The sequence below is a fragment of the Stegastes partitus genome, unplaced genomic scaffold (genome assembly GCF_000690725.1).
Source record: "Stegastes partitus isolate 25-593 unplaced genomic scaffold, Stegastes_partitus-1.0.2 Scaffold1845, whole genome shotgun sequence".
In the NCBI taxonomy this organism is placed as follows: Eukaryota; Metazoa; Chordata; class Actinopteri; family Pomacentridae; genus Stegastes; species Stegastes partitus.
The window spans coordinates 105,131-120,411 of record NW_007579576.1 but is presented as its reverse complement, the minus strand read 5'-3'; the positions used below and the strand labels follow the sequence as shown (position 1 = coordinate 120,411).

Here is a 15,281-nt window from a genome sequence, read left to right as displayed (position 1 = left end):
TAAGCGTCTCCTGGCTGTAGTTTCACAATGATCCGACACATATATGACTGAGGTATCAATCTTCTCCTCCAACTCTTGCCAAAAGTGTTAAAAGGCACATTTCTTGATATTTCTAACTGTTCTTTTCAGTGCACGTATTACATCAACCTTAGCTACCAGGTAGCAAAGATGCTCAACCTTTAGCAATATCTACAGACTATACTAGACACATTTGTACCTTGATGCTTACTGAACTGTCAGTCACATCAGATTTAAAGTGTTAAACCTCCTCTTTAACCGTCTGTCTCGTCCTGAAGGTGTTGCGGTCAACGGACAGCTAATCAGATCTAAGCACAAAAGAAAATTCAACACCTACTTCGGCGTCGTCTCCGTCTACTACCAGCCGGACGGGGTCAGCGTGACGGTCAGCACCGACAGCATCGCCATGACCGACGGCAGCAACAACCACACCTTCACCTGGCAGGCCACGGCCGACATCACGCAGGACGGGTACCTGAAGCACCTTTAACTCCAACTGTCGGCCTTTCTGTCCCGACACCAGGCTCAGTTTGGTTTCATGTTGCTGTGTTTCTGCTTCAGGGTGAGGATCTCCATCGTGAGGAACTCTCAGGTCACCATCACGATAAACAATAACATCCAGGTGATGGTGCTGCTTCACCGTGTGTGGAAGAAAAATCCGGTTAACGTCGACTTCCTGGGTGTTTACATCCCCAACAACAACCAGTACTCTCCTCTGGTCCACGGACTCATAGGTACGTATGCATGGTTCATGGCTGCAGGATGGTACTCTGATGCTTACTGCACATAAACATGGACAAATTCAGCCAGAGGTTCCTTAAAGGAGGCCGTCTTTGTAAATTATTGGGCCGAGAGGAAAATCTAGACTTTGGAGAAAAGGGTTGAAGCCTGTGATGAGCTGAGGAGTGATAACCTGTAAGTCAGGTTAACATCTGTTTAAGCTTTGATATCTGATATTACTCTAAGGATTGCGAACAAAATACATAAAAGACAAAGAAAAACCATCGACCAAGATGAATTTAAGTCGGAAAACGCCAAAGTGTCCAAAATCTGATGTGAATTAACCAATGTTACGCCATTAAAAGACGTTTTCTGCTTGTAGAATGTTAAAAATTGTTCAAAAAGTACTGCTTCAGTCTGAATAATACCTTCCTTGTTGACACTGAACACAAAAGAGCGATCCTGACAATTTGTTTACCAAACATTAGTGGGTTTTTTTTCTTTTGTCTTTCCATAATTTAAAACATCCAAATTTAACATGTTAACGTTTTACTACCAGCTATTTTTGTAAATGGTTTTCCATCATATACAGTTCCTTTAAGAGAAACTCAGATGATCATTAATTACATGTATAAATAACTAGTCCAGCAGAAGGGATTTACTCTACACCTGAGGCCTCGTTGCCACTCATTTAAAACTCGTCTTATATGTTTTTGATGATATTCTGAAGAAAAAACTAAACAAAACATGATTATTCTCTGTTGAAAGCCATTTTTATGTGTCATATTTAATATCTGCAATAACGCTGATCTTTTTTTGTTTGATTTTTGCAATGAATGTTGAAGATCTTCCACTTAAAAGTTCTTAAGTTATTACACTGAAATTAAATTACATAAGTACAGCTGTATGGAACATGTTTCTCACTGAGGATCTGACTGGAATTTGGAGGTCTACAGATTGTTTTATTCTTGCAGTGGCAGGAAAACCTTTAAAACAGGTTCAAAACCATTTTACATATAGATTAAGATCGATGAACCCCAAGTATTGTCCACTACGTTCCCATGTACGGTGGTTAACCAACTGTAATGAAGTTAAAAATGCCACCTTTTGAACAGGGCAGTTTTCCAGAGAGCCTTTGCCTGAGGTGAGCGTGTACGACATCCACGAAGGAGCTGATCCTCTGAAGAAGGAGGCCACCATGGAGGTGAAGGGCAACAAGCTGCTTGTCACCAGGTAAGTTTGAACAAAACCAACTCTGGTAACCCTGAGATTTCAATGATGGAGTTTAGGCACATGCATCTTCGTCACAAAAAGAAAACAACAACAAAAAAAAACATGCATTTTGTTTTTTTTCATAGATTAACAGGTCTTCTGGAAATATGACAAAATCTGCCGGATCAAACATGTACATACAGCAAATTGAATTATCAGTTTTGATGATGAAGAAAGCTGCGTTAACCTTATTTTCTTAATGACACGACATCTTACCTTCTCGTGAGTGATTATGATTGACTATTGCTGGTGAATTCTCTGAGCCAATTTAAATAGTCAAACACTTATTAGACTCAGCCACAAACATGGAAAAAAGTTTGCTGCTGTTGACACAGACAAAGAAAAGGCCTCCTGGAGGAAGATATGTGGTCAGACAAAACAGAAATTGGCCAAAACGAGCAGAAATATGTTTGGAGGAAAGAAGGTGAGGCCATGAACCCTCAAACCACCAAGCATGGCGGTGGCAGTATCATGCTCTGGGGCTGTTTGGCTGCCAGTGGAACTGGTGCTTTACACAAAATAAATGGAATAATGAAGAATATTCTTCTGGAAAACCTAAAATTATCATCCAGAAGGTGTTGGACACAGTTCCAACGAGACTATGACCTCAAACACACATCAAAAGTGGTACAGAAATGGTTAAATCAGGCTAAAATTAAGGTTCTAGACTGGCCTCCTCAAAGTCCTGACCTAAACCCATCAAGAACCTGCAGACTGTGAAACAAGTCTGTGACAGAAAGCCAACAAATGTAGTTTAACTGCACCAGTTCTGTAAAGAGGAGTCGTCAAAAATCCAACCAGAAGCTTGTGGATGGCTACGAAAAGCGCCTAGTTGAGGTGAAAATGGCCGTTTAAAAGACATTTAACCAAATACTAGCACTTTGTATGTACATATCTGACCCAGCAGAAATCTATGAAAGAACCAAAATGGATGTTTGTTTCTTATGACAAAGAGGTTTCAGTGATTCCATCATAGATACTTCAGAGTTCTAGGAGTCACTGGAAACTCAAGACTGCCACGATTTACGCGCTCTTTACGAGTGGATGTAAACTTTTGTTTACGACCTCATGATCCAACCATAACTTGTTGTGTTTGCGTGTCAGGGGCTGGCAGAAGGACTACCGACGCGACACGAGGCGCGGCTCCAACGTCTACTGCTGGTTCATTCACAACAGCGGGAAGGGCTTCATCGACGGCCACTACACCGACTACATCGTCCCGGATCTAGACAGCTTCCTCCAGATGCCCTGAGCAGCAGCAGCAGCAGCAGCACACATTCAGTACGGTGTGCTGCTGTTATTACCAGCAGCAATGTTAGTAGAAATACAACCACTTTAAAGAGCAAGAAAAAAAAAACATGTCACTTTTTTGTCACACTGCATTTCTTAGTAATTTTCATACAAACACTATTTTCCACAGAAGTTCCTTTTTATCAAATTTATTTGGACAAAATGTACAACGTTGGGATCGACTTGAATATTGAGACAAAAATAAAAGGAAACTAAACAAACCGAACACGTCGCTCCGAGTCCTCAAGCAGGTGCATTGTGGGATATGTACATGTACAGGTGAGTCTTGGGGAATTAACTCTGACACAGTAGAGTCCCTCGGCAAAAAAAAAAAAAGCTTCCTGAGGTGTTAAAGTGGAGGGCTGCTTGTTCAGGCCAGTTTGGAGAAATCCTCGTAGGCGACGTCCACTCGCTTCCCTTTGTGCTGACCCTGACAGAGCAAGCAGGTGAAATGTGATTCATACGGCACATTTTAAAACTCCTGCACGTTACAAATTTAAAACATGACACACATATAAAGCACGGTACATAAAAATAACATAAACTACAGTCTTGTTGTGGGGAAACAAGACCCTGAGTTCTGCATGAGAAGCAGCTGTGACAGAATTAGGAATCCTAGATGACTGGTTGAAAAGCCCTGATTTGATTTTTGTAATGTTTTTTTAACAAGAAGAAGAAATAAAACTAATGATGGCTGCAGGAGAACATCCAATAACACACAATATGAATCCAGGCAACAGTTATTAGAAAGCGAAATTTGATTATTTTTAGACTAAATAAGTGAAATACGCCTGATCGGGAAGATTGTTTGACTTCATACCAAACATTTAGTTCAGTGTTTTCTCTATTAATTCTCTTTTAAGGCTTGTGGGGTGGATTATCAACCCACTGCTTAAAGATAAAATGAGGAAAAAAAGTTTTTTTTTGTGAGCTTAGCTTTTGTTTTGGCTGAACACATTTTACAGTTTACAGTTTAATCATCAGGAAAAATGGCAAAACTGTGACAGAAAAGTTTGAGATGTTCTGATATTTCTGCAGAAATCATAAGAACTCTGCACTGATTATTCGTTGCTGAGACTATTTTTCTGCACAAAAGCCAAATATTTTCTAAATTCTAGCGTCTTAAACATGAAGATTTGCTGCCTTATGACATGTTTTATGGCTTTGTATATGAATATTTTGAACAGCTGGTTGGAAACATGAAGCATCGTGAAGATTTTGGACTTTGGTAAATATAAAATTAATCTATTATTCGAAAAAAATAACCGTCAGATTATTTTTGTGTCCTCTGGCCACAGTTTAAATCTTTATACAGACTCAGACAATAAAACAAGACTAGCACGTGACACTTTCCTGCTTTAGATGATGGAAAAACTAAAGCTACTTACAGAGTCGACTGTGAGCGTAGCGCTGAATTGTTTCTCGTCGATGCCCTCCAGCACAGCCTCCATGTCTCTGTACGGACCGTTCAGGATCAGAACCTGTTTACCTGCAGGACGTTTCACAACGAGTTTGAGTCTTCTGCATTTAGGAATGTGTAGAAAGCTTTTGTGGGTTGGAGGGTTTGGGCGGTTTACCTGGCGCAGGTATCACCGTCTCCAAGTGGTTCTGGTCCAGTTTCAGTTTGTCTCCGGAGTCGATCATTTTCACCACGGCGCCGTATTTGTCTCGCACTTCCTGCAGCAGAATAGAAAAACACTAGTGGTGACCCTCTCTGTGTAGCATAACGCATGCAGCAAATGCAACTCAAAGGGCTTTACAGCAATAAAAACAGGAGAAGAGGATGAAAATGATGCTAAAACATATGATTATAAGTTACAAAATCCTATAGTAAGGTAATAAATCGGTCTAGTGTCAGTAAATTACATGAAACTACATAAAAAAAATAGATGAAAACAAGCCTAAAAACACACATTTTAAGGTTTGGTTTGAAGCTTTCTACTAAATCTGATGCTCTGATCTCCACTGGAAGATTATTTCAGATGAATTGGACCAAAGATGCATAATGCAGCATTGCAATATGTCTCAGTTCTACACTGGGGAGACCAGATTTAGAGGATCTTGGGGATCTAAGGGGGCATATCAGATAAATAATAAGGAGCCAGTCCAGTAAGAGATTTAAAAGAAAAATCCTAAAATGAACAGAAAGCAGCTGGAAAACTCTTGTGCCAGATTTTGCACAGTGAAAACGAGAATAGTGTTTATTAATATATAATAACGCGCTCTCTGTGTTTGGTTTTGATGAGAAGATGTGCAGTCGTTACCGTGACGACGGCCTTCTTCTTGTGGTACTTCTCTCCCAGTTTCTTGGTGACGACTTTGACGACGATGTTGGGCTGCAGCCAGTAATCAGTTCTGACCGACTGCTTCTTCTTTTTCTTCTCCTCCATCTGAACGGGGAAAAAAAAGCATCACATGTCTGATCAGAAAACCGAGCAGCGATAACTTCCAACTAAACTCGAACACATCCAGAATCCCCACCTCGATGATCTCCTCCAGGGCAGACTTCTTCTTCTTCTCCCCTCTGGAGTCGGAGGACGTGTCTTTCCTCTTCACCGAGGACGACGCCGCTTTCAGAGCACTCGCTCCGAGGGCAGAACTACTAGGAGACGCAAAGACCGAGTTAGAAAGAGAAAGTTTGGGTTGAATAATAAAGCAACCTGCTGTGAGACTCAGTACCTCGGTTTGGAGGGACCGGCCACAGCGGAGCAGGCGCCCAGGTTGAAGGCAACTGCAAGAGAAGAGCAAGCAGAGGATGAGCGGAAGGTAAAGCTTCTGGCAAATCTGTTGCTCACGTGAGAAACAACACCAACCTTTTTCTTCTTCACTTTCACGTTTGAGCTCCGTGTAAACCGGAGTTTCCTGCAGAAGAAAATACAGCAAAGAAAGCGTCAGCTTAACTGCAACAAAGTGAGACGTGTGAGGTGAAACTCTGTCCTGCTGGAACCCACCTCGGCCTCCTTGCCGTCGCGGCCCCTCCGGACCTGCTCCTCGATGAACCTGGCGCTCCGCTCCTCGTCGTCCAGCTCCTGCTTCTTCTTCCGGGCCTGCTCCTCCTGGCGGCGGATGGTCTCCGGGTCACGGTCGATGTACTGGATGTACCAGCCTTTGGGGGTCTCGTCAACTTTGGCATAACCTAGTGGCCACATTTAACACGTCATTTCCTTTACGTGGAACTGTTTGATTATTGCTGGTTGCTGCACCGACGCACCTACAAAGGTTCTGAATAAAGTCAAATTGTAAATTGCAGCTTCTTGAACTGTTTCAAATTGTGATTTTATTCTCTAACAGTTAATTGTTCAACTCTACTCCAGGCTGCAATCCAAACATCCCACAATACCAACAGGTTGCATTTCCATCGACTGTATTTTTTGCTGTTTTTCACCAGTTTCGAGGATCTAAAGTGTTTCACCTTCTCTGCCGAGCCACTTGGTGAAGTCGGTGAGCGTCTCCCACTGAGTGGAGTTCATGTGGACGTGCTCACGGTCGCTGATGTACTCGTTGTACACGATGTTGTTGTGCACTCGCTTGGTCCCTGTGGAGGAGAAAAATAAATCAGTAAACACGTATTTAGTGAAAGATAAATGTTGACATGTTCTCCTACAATTAAATAGATGGAAAATGTAATTAAATAAACTTGTGTGATAGTGTATTGGTTCCAAATATCAGTCATCGGTTTCATTGATTACTGATTATGGATCATAGGCTCACTCTAGATGAACCAAACCTTCGCAGATTTAATCACAGATCAAAACAAACAAACAAAAAAACAAACAACATGGAGGAATCCATTCTCACCGAACCGTCTGCTGAGCAGCTCCAGGAAGTCGCTTCTGAACTCACTGCGAGAAAGAAAACAAGAGTGTTATTAAAGATAAACCCCTAACGTGTGTATAGATAATAGATGGATGGATGGACAACAGAACCAAACCGACTCTGAGAAGTAGTCCATGAACTTGTTGGGATCCTCTGAGGCCAGCAGCAGCTGCCTCTGGTGCGACTCGGACATGCAGTGACACTTGAAGCCATTCTGGCAACACACAGCAAACACACGTTAGTTTAAAACATCCGCAGTGACAATAAACCTTTAAAAAAAGACAGATTTCAGGCTGATCTCACCTCGTCTCGACACTGTTTCTGACACATCTGACAATACCACCTCAACTTCTGCAGACCTTTGGATTTGATCCGGTTGCTTATCGCTTTGGGAGACAGAAAATCTGCTTTCCCCATTTTGACCGACTACAAAAACAGAAAACAGTCGAGTTAAAGCTAAAAGTGACACAACACTGGTTGATTTTGTTCTCGATTAGCGGCTAATTCGAGGGCAACTGCTACCAAGGTAAACAGTTTCCGCGTGTGGAGCGTCAAAATCTCGCGAACAAAGCTTAAAACCTCGCGATACACGTTGCTGCATTCAGGAGCGCCACACAAGTCTCGTATTTTACGAAGGCTTTTTTCTTTTTTTCCCCTCAGAACGAACTTTATTTACAACAGCATATAAACAGGAATGGGAATGAAAAACTGAAGTGTCCTTACAAAAACATGAGCTGCAACCCAGCTGTGCGATGTAAAACATTACATAATACTAAAATTTAGAGGATAGAATTGAATGAAACAATAGATTAAACTTTAAAAGTAAACTAATAGCATTTGAAATCAATATAAGTCAGTACTGTCGACAGTGTTTTTTTGAGAGATGTTTTAAAGTTGTTGTTTAAAAAAAATCCTACAGACAAAATCACAAAAGGTTCAACAGCAAACACTTTTTTTTTTTCTTTTTTTTTAGAAAAGAATGTAAAAATCTGGACAAGTGAATACAAAATTTGCCCAGAAGACTGTCATGATGTTTCTGTCTATATTAACAACCATTACAGTTTGTGTCCTTAGATTTGAAAGGAAATTTGAGTCCAAAGTTACCAAGTTTTATGTTTAAATTATGTCTAATGTCTGATTTAGACCAAATGTTTCTGCAAATGTTTTGTGTTTACATCTAGTCACAGCTTTTGTAAAAGTTTGCAAAAGCAAAAATATTAGCAAAAAATGCAAATATGGTGATATTTTTCTATATCAACATTAACAAAATGAATTATTTAGCTGTGGGAGAAATATAAAAGGTGAGAGTGTGGAAACTTATTGTTATTATCCTTTTTTTGCACATTTTAGGTTGTTTACATGACATGCTGTAGGATTTTGCACATTCCCACGCAAGAAAATTGCCCATTTCTGCACAATCTGTGAAGTTGTTACACATTAATAACACTAAAAATATTTACATTACTTTATAACAGCTTTTTAAATTTTCTTTTTAAACTTTTCTTGTCTGTGTTTATTGTAATGCACTAAAATAAAAGTCAAACTCCTCAGAAGGGAAATCCTAAACGGATTATTAATCTAACGGTATTTCTGTCAGTCCCTGAATGCAGCGTTCGTCCATTTTGCTTTTAACTTGCGCCTGCGCAGTCCTGCGTGTCTGACCTTCATAGGAGTAACCATGTTCACCAGGAGCAGCTTGTTGGTGTTCTCCCCACAATGGTAAAGTCAAAACGCTTAAAATACTTCCACAGCCGTGGTTTTCTGTGCCTTTAGTGTGTGTTCTTAGTGTATATATGCCATTGGAGTAAATGTGTGACTTCTAGACTGGAAAATGTGCAGTTTCTGAAAGCAAGGACGAGCTAACGTGCAGGCCGCGGCTAATGAATGACAGCGGTGTGCTGCGTTCTGAATGGACCGCCGGCTACAAGCTAATGCTAACTGTCATGCACTGGCTGAAAGCTAATGACATTGGTCGAGGGGGTAGAAAAGAGAATAAAAACTTAATAAATCAGTGTCTCTGCGGATTGTCTGATTACACTGTTTAACACTTTCCAGCCACGGCGACATTATGAGCTAGCATTAGCTGCCAAACTTCTTCTTTGCTAGCGTACTTGCACCGTTAGCATGCAGAAAAGTCTACGTGGTGCAAGTTTCAGTTGAATTAAGTTTATGCTAACAGCAGCTAGAAAGCAGTGTTTATATTTACTCTATTAATACTGTTGTAATGTGTTTGTAAGACGTGCAGCTGAAGCTCACATGCACTATTTGTGTTCACAGTGGGCAGGTCAGGAACATGGCAACCTTGAAGGACAGTAAGTACTATTGTGTACTACTCGCATATTATGTAAAGACAACTGCACAACAACATATACCAGACTGTAAACACATGCTGATAACATCCCAGACTCAAAATCTGAATGAGATCCCCCTAAAATGTCAATGTCAAAGGCAACTCTTCAGGAGCTCTGCAAGTTTTTGCAGGAATTCACTTGAGGCAAATGAAAATTGGCTATAAAACGTGCAGATTTACTTGCATTGGAGGATGTTTTTGCATGGCTCAAAGAGGTTTTAACCAGCACCATAGGACAATCAAAACCAACAAATCAAAAAGAACTGAGAATAAAACAGGTTTATATATTGTTAAACCAATTTTGTTTATTGGGGTTTCAGTTGCTCAAGCATAATAGACATTTTGTCAGTTGGTCAGAAATAAAAGGAAAATGCATGAATTTGACAAAAGTAGTAACGCAGACCGATCATGCTTACTGTCATGCACAGTGACCCCTCAAAGGCACATTGTGAACCATAATAAACCCTGACCCAGTTTTAACTTCTGAGTCTACAAATTAAAAGGTCTTTACTTGATGATCGCGACAGAGGTTTGGCAAAAGGTGATGATGCTGTCAACAAATGATTTAAAAAGCAAATAGTGACGAATTTCCTCAAGAATCCGGCCGTGTTGTTGCAGAAAACAGTGGATTATAAAACACTTTACTGTGGTGCATGTAGTTTTATCAGTGTTGATGTTATGGTTTTTAGATGAAAAGTTATTGGCATTAAATTATTGACTTGTTTACTTTCTAAATTGACCAAAAAAAACCTGAAAAATATTCATCAGTGTTTCTAAAAGCCCAAGATGACTTCATCAAACGTATTGTTTTGTCCACAACCCAAAGATATTCAGTTTACTGTCACAAAAGTGTAAAGAAGGGCGCCGCTGTAGCTCACCTGGTTGAGCTGGCGTCCCATGTGCAGGGCTACAGTCCCCGATGTGGAGGTCATGAGTTTGAATCCAGCTCATGGCCCTCTCCCATACGTCCTTCCCCCATTCTTCTCCCCCACTTTCCTGTCTCTCTCTCTCTCACTGTGCTGTCAAATAAAGGGAAAAAGGCCCACAAAATACCTTAAAAAATACTCAAAATTGTAAAGAAACCAGAAAGTATTTGCATTTTAAAAGCTGGACACTGATAATTTTGGCTTTTTATTTTATTTTTTTTTAACCATAAAATATTCCTTAAATCAGTTAATCCATCATCAGAATAGTTTGTGATTATTTTAACTGTTAGTAGCTAATTGAGTAATCACTGTAGCTGTACTTTGGGGCTAATTTAGTGAATTAAATCCCACTGCAAAAAACGTTTTTTGTTTTTTTTTTTCCTAGGTATTTTACAGTCACTGATGTTTAAAAAGAAAAGTATTACCAGAATGTAGTTTTGGTCATTTACTTCTAGCATTGCCCACAATGTTCAAATAAACAAAAAATATTGAAATATTAACGAATGTGTGCCGTCTCATCATGTATATTCTCATCCTGTTGCTTAGCTCTAAAAGTGTGAGTGACGTCTTTTCTTTTTCTAGTCACCATCAGGTTGAAGTCCATCAAGAACATCCAGAAAATCACAAAGTCCATGAAGATGGTGGCCGCCGCCAAGTACGCCCGTGCTGAGAGGCAGCTGAAGCCAGCACGTATCTATGGCAACGGAGCTATGGGTGAGTCCACCTTCCCTTCGCGTTAACCCTCAGGTGATATAAATCGTGTGAAATGAGTTTAATTGTCGGCGTCTTTTTTTTTTTTTCCAGCTCTGTACGAGAAGGCCGAAATCAAAGCCCCCGAGGACAAGGCCGCCAAGCATCTGATCGTCGGTGTGACCTCCGACCGTGGACTCTGCGGCGCCATCCACTCCGGCGTGGCCAAGACCATCAAGAGCGAGATCGCCAACCTGACCGGCGCCGGCAAGGAGGTGATGGTGGTCAACGTGGGAGACAAGCTGAGAGGTCTGCTGCACAGGTACGAATCCTCGTCACGACGCCGATGATGGACGTGGCTGTGGTCCAGTGTTTAGGAGAGATTTGTGATGATGACGTTTGGCAGATGACTTCTCTGTACTCACTTTTTGTAAAGAAGCTGTTTATAATATAACCAATCATTTTATGATGCTGAGGTTTTTATTAAAGTAAAAATGTGATTACTCTGATCGCTTTGTTGGCTCTGGTCATGCTACTGCTGACGACATGGAAGCTCAGTGTGCAGTCGGATTAATTCTCAAGGTGAAGTTTTTAAGCGCACAGTTTCTAGAATATTCCAACTTTTTTTCTGTGTGCTAATTCTCTGCAAAGTTGAAAATTATTTAAGCCAAAGCTTGATAATGTCTCTCTGGAAGCTGGTGCATGCAGTTTTATAAGCAAGCAAGTTGAAAACACCACACACACTTTACATACTTAATCAACAACGAACCAAATGCATTGATTCCCATAGACAGCAACTGAATGGTTTCTTCTAATTTTCTGCAAAGCTGAGAGGTGTTTAGGCCATAAGTTTAATAATGTCTCTCTGGAAGCTGTGCTGTTGGGATTGTGCTAACTATCGATGTGTACAGATTTATTATTTTTGCTCTAATGCCTGCTCTTGCTCACCAGAACTCACGGAAAGCACATCATGCTGAACTGCAAGGAAGTCGGCCGCAAGCCCCCCAGCTTCGGCGACGCTTCCATCATCGCCACCGAGCTGCTCAACTCCGGATACGAGTTCGATCAGGGCGCCGTCATCTTCAACAGATTCAGGTTTTCTCTTCATTTCAGATGTTCTTGAGATGTTCTTGCTCAGGTGTAAAGATGTCGTAACCACAAAAATCTGTCCTGGTGCAGGTCTGTCATCTCCTACAAGACGGACCAGAAGCCCCTGTTCTCCACAGACACGGTCGCTAACGCAGGTATTGCTGCTGGTTTTGTCGGAACAGCTGAACTCGGTGCCTTCGGGAGTCCAGGCCAGAGGTATTGATCTTATGTTTCTGCCTTCAACAGAGACCATGGGCGTCTATGATGACATTGACGCCGATGTGCTGATGAACTACCAGGAGTTTGCTCTGGTCAATGTCATCTACTTGGCCCTGAGGGAGTCCTCCACCGCCGAGCAGAGCGCCAGGATGACCGCTATGGACAGCGCCAGCAAGAACGCCTGTAAGACTCTGGCAGACACACTGTACACATCTGTATCTGATACCTGTAGTGTCTCCTTTTTATATTTGACACTTTTCCCAATTATCTGAAGGGCTGAAGTGTGTTTAAAACATCATCTAGAGGTCACTACATGAGGTCTTCCACGAGAAAAGCAGGCTGCAAAATGAGGTTATTAAACTCGTAGGAAACTCTAAAACCTTTTTGAGAGACTTTCAAGAAAAATTAGTTGATCAAATGTTCATGGCTGACAGTTTTTTGGAGCAATTTTGTTGTGAAAAGGCCAAATATTCTTTGGTTTCAGCCTTATAATTCTGTCTACTTTGGGCTTTTTAGACTTGTATCGTTGTAAACTGAACTATATTTTAGTTTTGCGCTGAGAAAACAAGCACGGTGAAGATATCTGATTGGTTTTGGAGTAGATTTCATATGTTTGATGAGCGCTTAATGAGATTCTCGTAGATACGAGATGAAGTTGGTGCTGCAACTATTGACCTTTTTTCATTATTGGTCCGTTTTTGGATTATTTTGATTGTTGAGTTACAAAATGTCAGAACTGAGAAACGTGTCCGTCACAGTTTGTCAGACCAAAACGACATCTTCAGGTGGCTCGTTTTGTTAAACAGCAGTCCGGCATTATCAGTTTCGCACACTAAAAGTCAGAGAAACACAGTAAAACTTCACGTGTGAGAAGCTAATCAAGCTAATGGTTCTCCAAATTGACAGACAAGTTGTTTCCACCGGCTGATCTACTGACTTATTGTGATGTAATAACAAGTTGCGTCACATAGAAATCAAGCTAGTTACCAGCAAGTCAAGCTAATTTAATCTTACTGTTTATTTATATGCAGAATCTGGAAAATATCTACGCCTTTTTGCACCTTCTTCTCATGTGCATCTTGTTTTTAAATACTGAAACTACACTTGTTTGAGACTTTGTGCGCTACTTTAAGTCGGTAAATTTTTCAGTTTTATAGACTTTTACTGCACCAAATAAGCTACATCACTGTTTTTCATAAATACACTCTCGCTTACAAATTATTTTACTAAATTTATTATTTAAAAAATCCATATATTTGCACATTTCTCCTGTCTGACTTTGTGAATAATGCACTGACAAGATCGCTGCTTGAATTCGTTGTAAAGGAATTTGACAGGAAGTTGCAGGAAACTTCCACGATAAGGATTCGCATTAAACTCCGACCGGTTTGTGTCTTTCTTTAACCTGCAGCTGAGATGATCGACAAGCTGACCCTCACCTTCAACCGGACCAGACAGGCCGTCATCACCAAGGAGCTCATTGAGATCATCTCCGGAGCCGCTGCTCTGTAAGTTTCTCCATCTTTTGACACTCGTCCGTCCCTCTTGTGATTCATCTTCTCCTTTTTTTTTTTTTTTTTTTTTAAAGTCAGCCACTTTTTCTATCTCCTTCCTTGTGAATCCTCCTCTCTGACTCACCCCCTTTTCATTCTGATCCTCCTTCGCTCTGCTAACTTCTCTGACCTCTGAGACCCTTTTTTCTTTTCTTTTCTCACCTCTCAAAAGATTCCCTCTTAGCTATGCATGTCTTTTTTTTCTTTAATTTCCAAAAGCTGTCACATTCTCTCATGACTAATTCTCCTCTCTGACCTAATCTTGCTCCTCCTCAACCCTCCGCTGAACTCAAGGAACTGAGGCTTGTCTTAACAGAGGAGGTAACGTCGTGCGGTAGACTGTAGCGTTAGGATCCCTCTGGGGCCGCTTTGATGAGGATTGGCTGCAGGAGTGTCATAAATTCTTTGATATAATAGACTAGATGCCCTTTAGCTTTACAGAGTAGCTTAAACACAGTCCCCCCGGCAGCTCTCAAGGTGTTTTTTTTTTTTTCCCCCTCTTCCGTGTCCTTACCTTCTTTTTTTTTTTATTCATCTTTCTTTGCAGATAAACGGGTGAGATGTTCCTTCCCATCGCTTGTAACTCTTCAAAGTACTTCGGACGCGTTTGCTGTCGAGAGTCTGATGAACATTTGTGCTTCTATTTGTAAAATATATGGAGAAAATAAACCTCTTACACAGAACAGCTACCCTTTCATCAGTCCCTATATCTATCTATCTATGGTTCCTCACAATAAATTCTGATGAATGTGGATGTTTTCCTCGTCAAATTCATTAACAGGTTTTTTTTAAGGGCTGTCAGTTTGGACAGTTTTTGCTGTCTTGGATTGTACTATATAGTTATTTCTCAGTTGTTTAAATAGACAAAAACTGGATTAAATAGCAGAAACAAATTCGATTAATCCTACAAAATCAGTACTATATCAATAAATGCAACATTTGAGAGGGCAGTCAGGTTTAAAGTAGTATTTTTTTGGTGTTTAATTGGATTTTAATATAAATGTTTAAGGTGTAGTTGTAAATACAGATGCCTGAATACTTGGCTTTCCTTTTTTTTCTTTAAATAAATGCCAACATACAGTGTAGAGCCTCAAGGGAAGGCATCAACATTTACTGTATACAGGGGTTATTAAATAAAAGCTTTTCAAACAGGAAAGTACAACAAAAACAAACTACAAAAATAAAGGCAAAATAATTCAGTTAAAACGGTAAAACTGTTGAAACATTTATTGTTCTGGTAACTTTTTTTGGTAAATGAATTCAAAATCAATACACATTTCTATTTTTTTTCCTTCATAAATACAAAGAAATTAGTTTGTTCACGTGTAAATTTACATC

At 40.5% G+C, this 15,281-nt stretch overlaps 3 protein-coding genes across 5 annotated transcripts; 2 read left to right on the top strand and 1 right to left on the bottom strand.

Moving 5' to 3' along the window:
* Positions 1 to 296: 296 nt before the first annotated feature.
* LOC103372865 (inter-alpha-trypsin inhibitor heavy chain H2-like) lies at positions 297 to 3,526 on the top strand (the record flags this gene model as incomplete). Its single annotated transcript, XM_008302625.1, has 4 exons — positions 297 to 489; positions 580 to 752; positions 1,854 to 1,971; positions 3,115 to 3,526. Coding segments are annotated over 4 exons (632 nt in total), but the record flags the coding sequence as incomplete, so codon positions are not given.
* Positions 3,434 to 7,673, bottom strand: LOC103372864 (DNA/RNA-binding protein KIN17-like). 2 transcript variants are annotated; one of them, XM_008302623.1, is made up of 12 exons: positions 7,420 to 7,673; positions 7,236 to 7,330; positions 7,099 to 7,142; positions 6,713 to 6,835; positions 6,252 to 6,436; positions 6,114 to 6,162; positions 5,980 to 6,031; positions 5,782 to 5,902; positions 5,565 to 5,690; positions 4,878 to 4,977; positions 4,689 to 4,789; positions 3,434 to 3,730 (listed from the first exon to the last, which is right to left on the bottom strand). In XM_008302623.1, exons 1-12 carry the CDS (start codon positions 7,531 to 7,533, stop codon positions 3,671 to 3,673), a joined length of 1,170 nt encoding a protein of 389 aa, XP_008300845.1. In that variant the 5' UTR covers positions 7,534 to 7,673; the 3' UTR covers positions 3,434 to 3,670. The 2 variants fall into 2 exon arrangements, with proteins under 2 accessions (XP_008300845.1, XP_008300846.1); XM_008302624.1 differs by having other exon boundaries at positions 5,782 to 5,899.
* A 1,072-nt stretch (positions 7,674 to 8,745) lies between these two features.
* On the top strand, positions 8,746 to 14,695 carry atp5f1c (ATP synthase F1 subunit gamma). 2 transcript variants are annotated; one of them, XM_008302620.1, is made up of 9 exons: positions 8,746 to 8,835; positions 9,394 to 9,428; positions 10,975 to 11,106; positions 11,197 to 11,404; positions 12,034 to 12,177; positions 12,262 to 12,326; positions 12,418 to 12,573; positions 13,802 to 13,898; positions 14,491 to 14,695. In XM_008302620.1, the coding sequence occupies exons 1-9, from the start codon at positions 8,795 to 8,797 to the stop codon at positions 14,492 to 14,494; spliced, it is 882 nt and encodes a 293-aa protein (XP_008300842.1). In that variant the 5' UTR covers positions 8,746 to 8,794; the 3' UTR covers positions 14,495 to 14,695. The 2 variants fall into 2 exon arrangements, with proteins under 2 accessions (XP_008300842.1, XP_008300843.1); XM_008302621.1 differs by lacking the exon at positions 14,491 to 14,695 and having other exon boundaries at positions 13,802 to 13,902.
* Positions 14,696 to 15,281: the final 586 nt, after the last annotated feature.

Bases quoted from the DNA above. Each gene is read 5' to 3' on its own strand.
- LOC103372864 (XM_008302623.1), bottom strand. From the start codon at position 7,533: ATGGGGAAAGCAGATTTTCTGTCTCCCAAAGCGATAAGCAACCGGATC. The intron at 6,437-6,712 runs GTGAAACACTTT...TGTGGCCACTAG, and splicing joins CAAGTGGCTCGGCAGAGAAG to GTTATGCCAAAGTTGACGAG. The intron at 6,163-6,251 runs GTGGGTTCCAGC...TTTCTTCTGCAG, and splicing joins GCGACGGCAAGGAGGCCGAG to GAAACTCCGGTTTACACGGA.
- atp5f1c (XM_008302620.1), top strand. From the start codon at position 8,795: ATGTTCACCAGGAGCAGCTTGTTGGTGTTCTCCCCACAATG. The intron at 8,836-9,393 runs GTAAAGTCAAAA...TTGTGTTCACAG, and splicing joins TTGGTGTTCTCCCCACAATG to TGGGCAGGTCAGGAACATGG. The intron at 9,429-10,974 runs GTAAGTACTATT...TTCTTTTTCTAG, and splicing joins CATGGCAACCTTGAAGGACA to TCACCATCAGGTTGAAGTCC.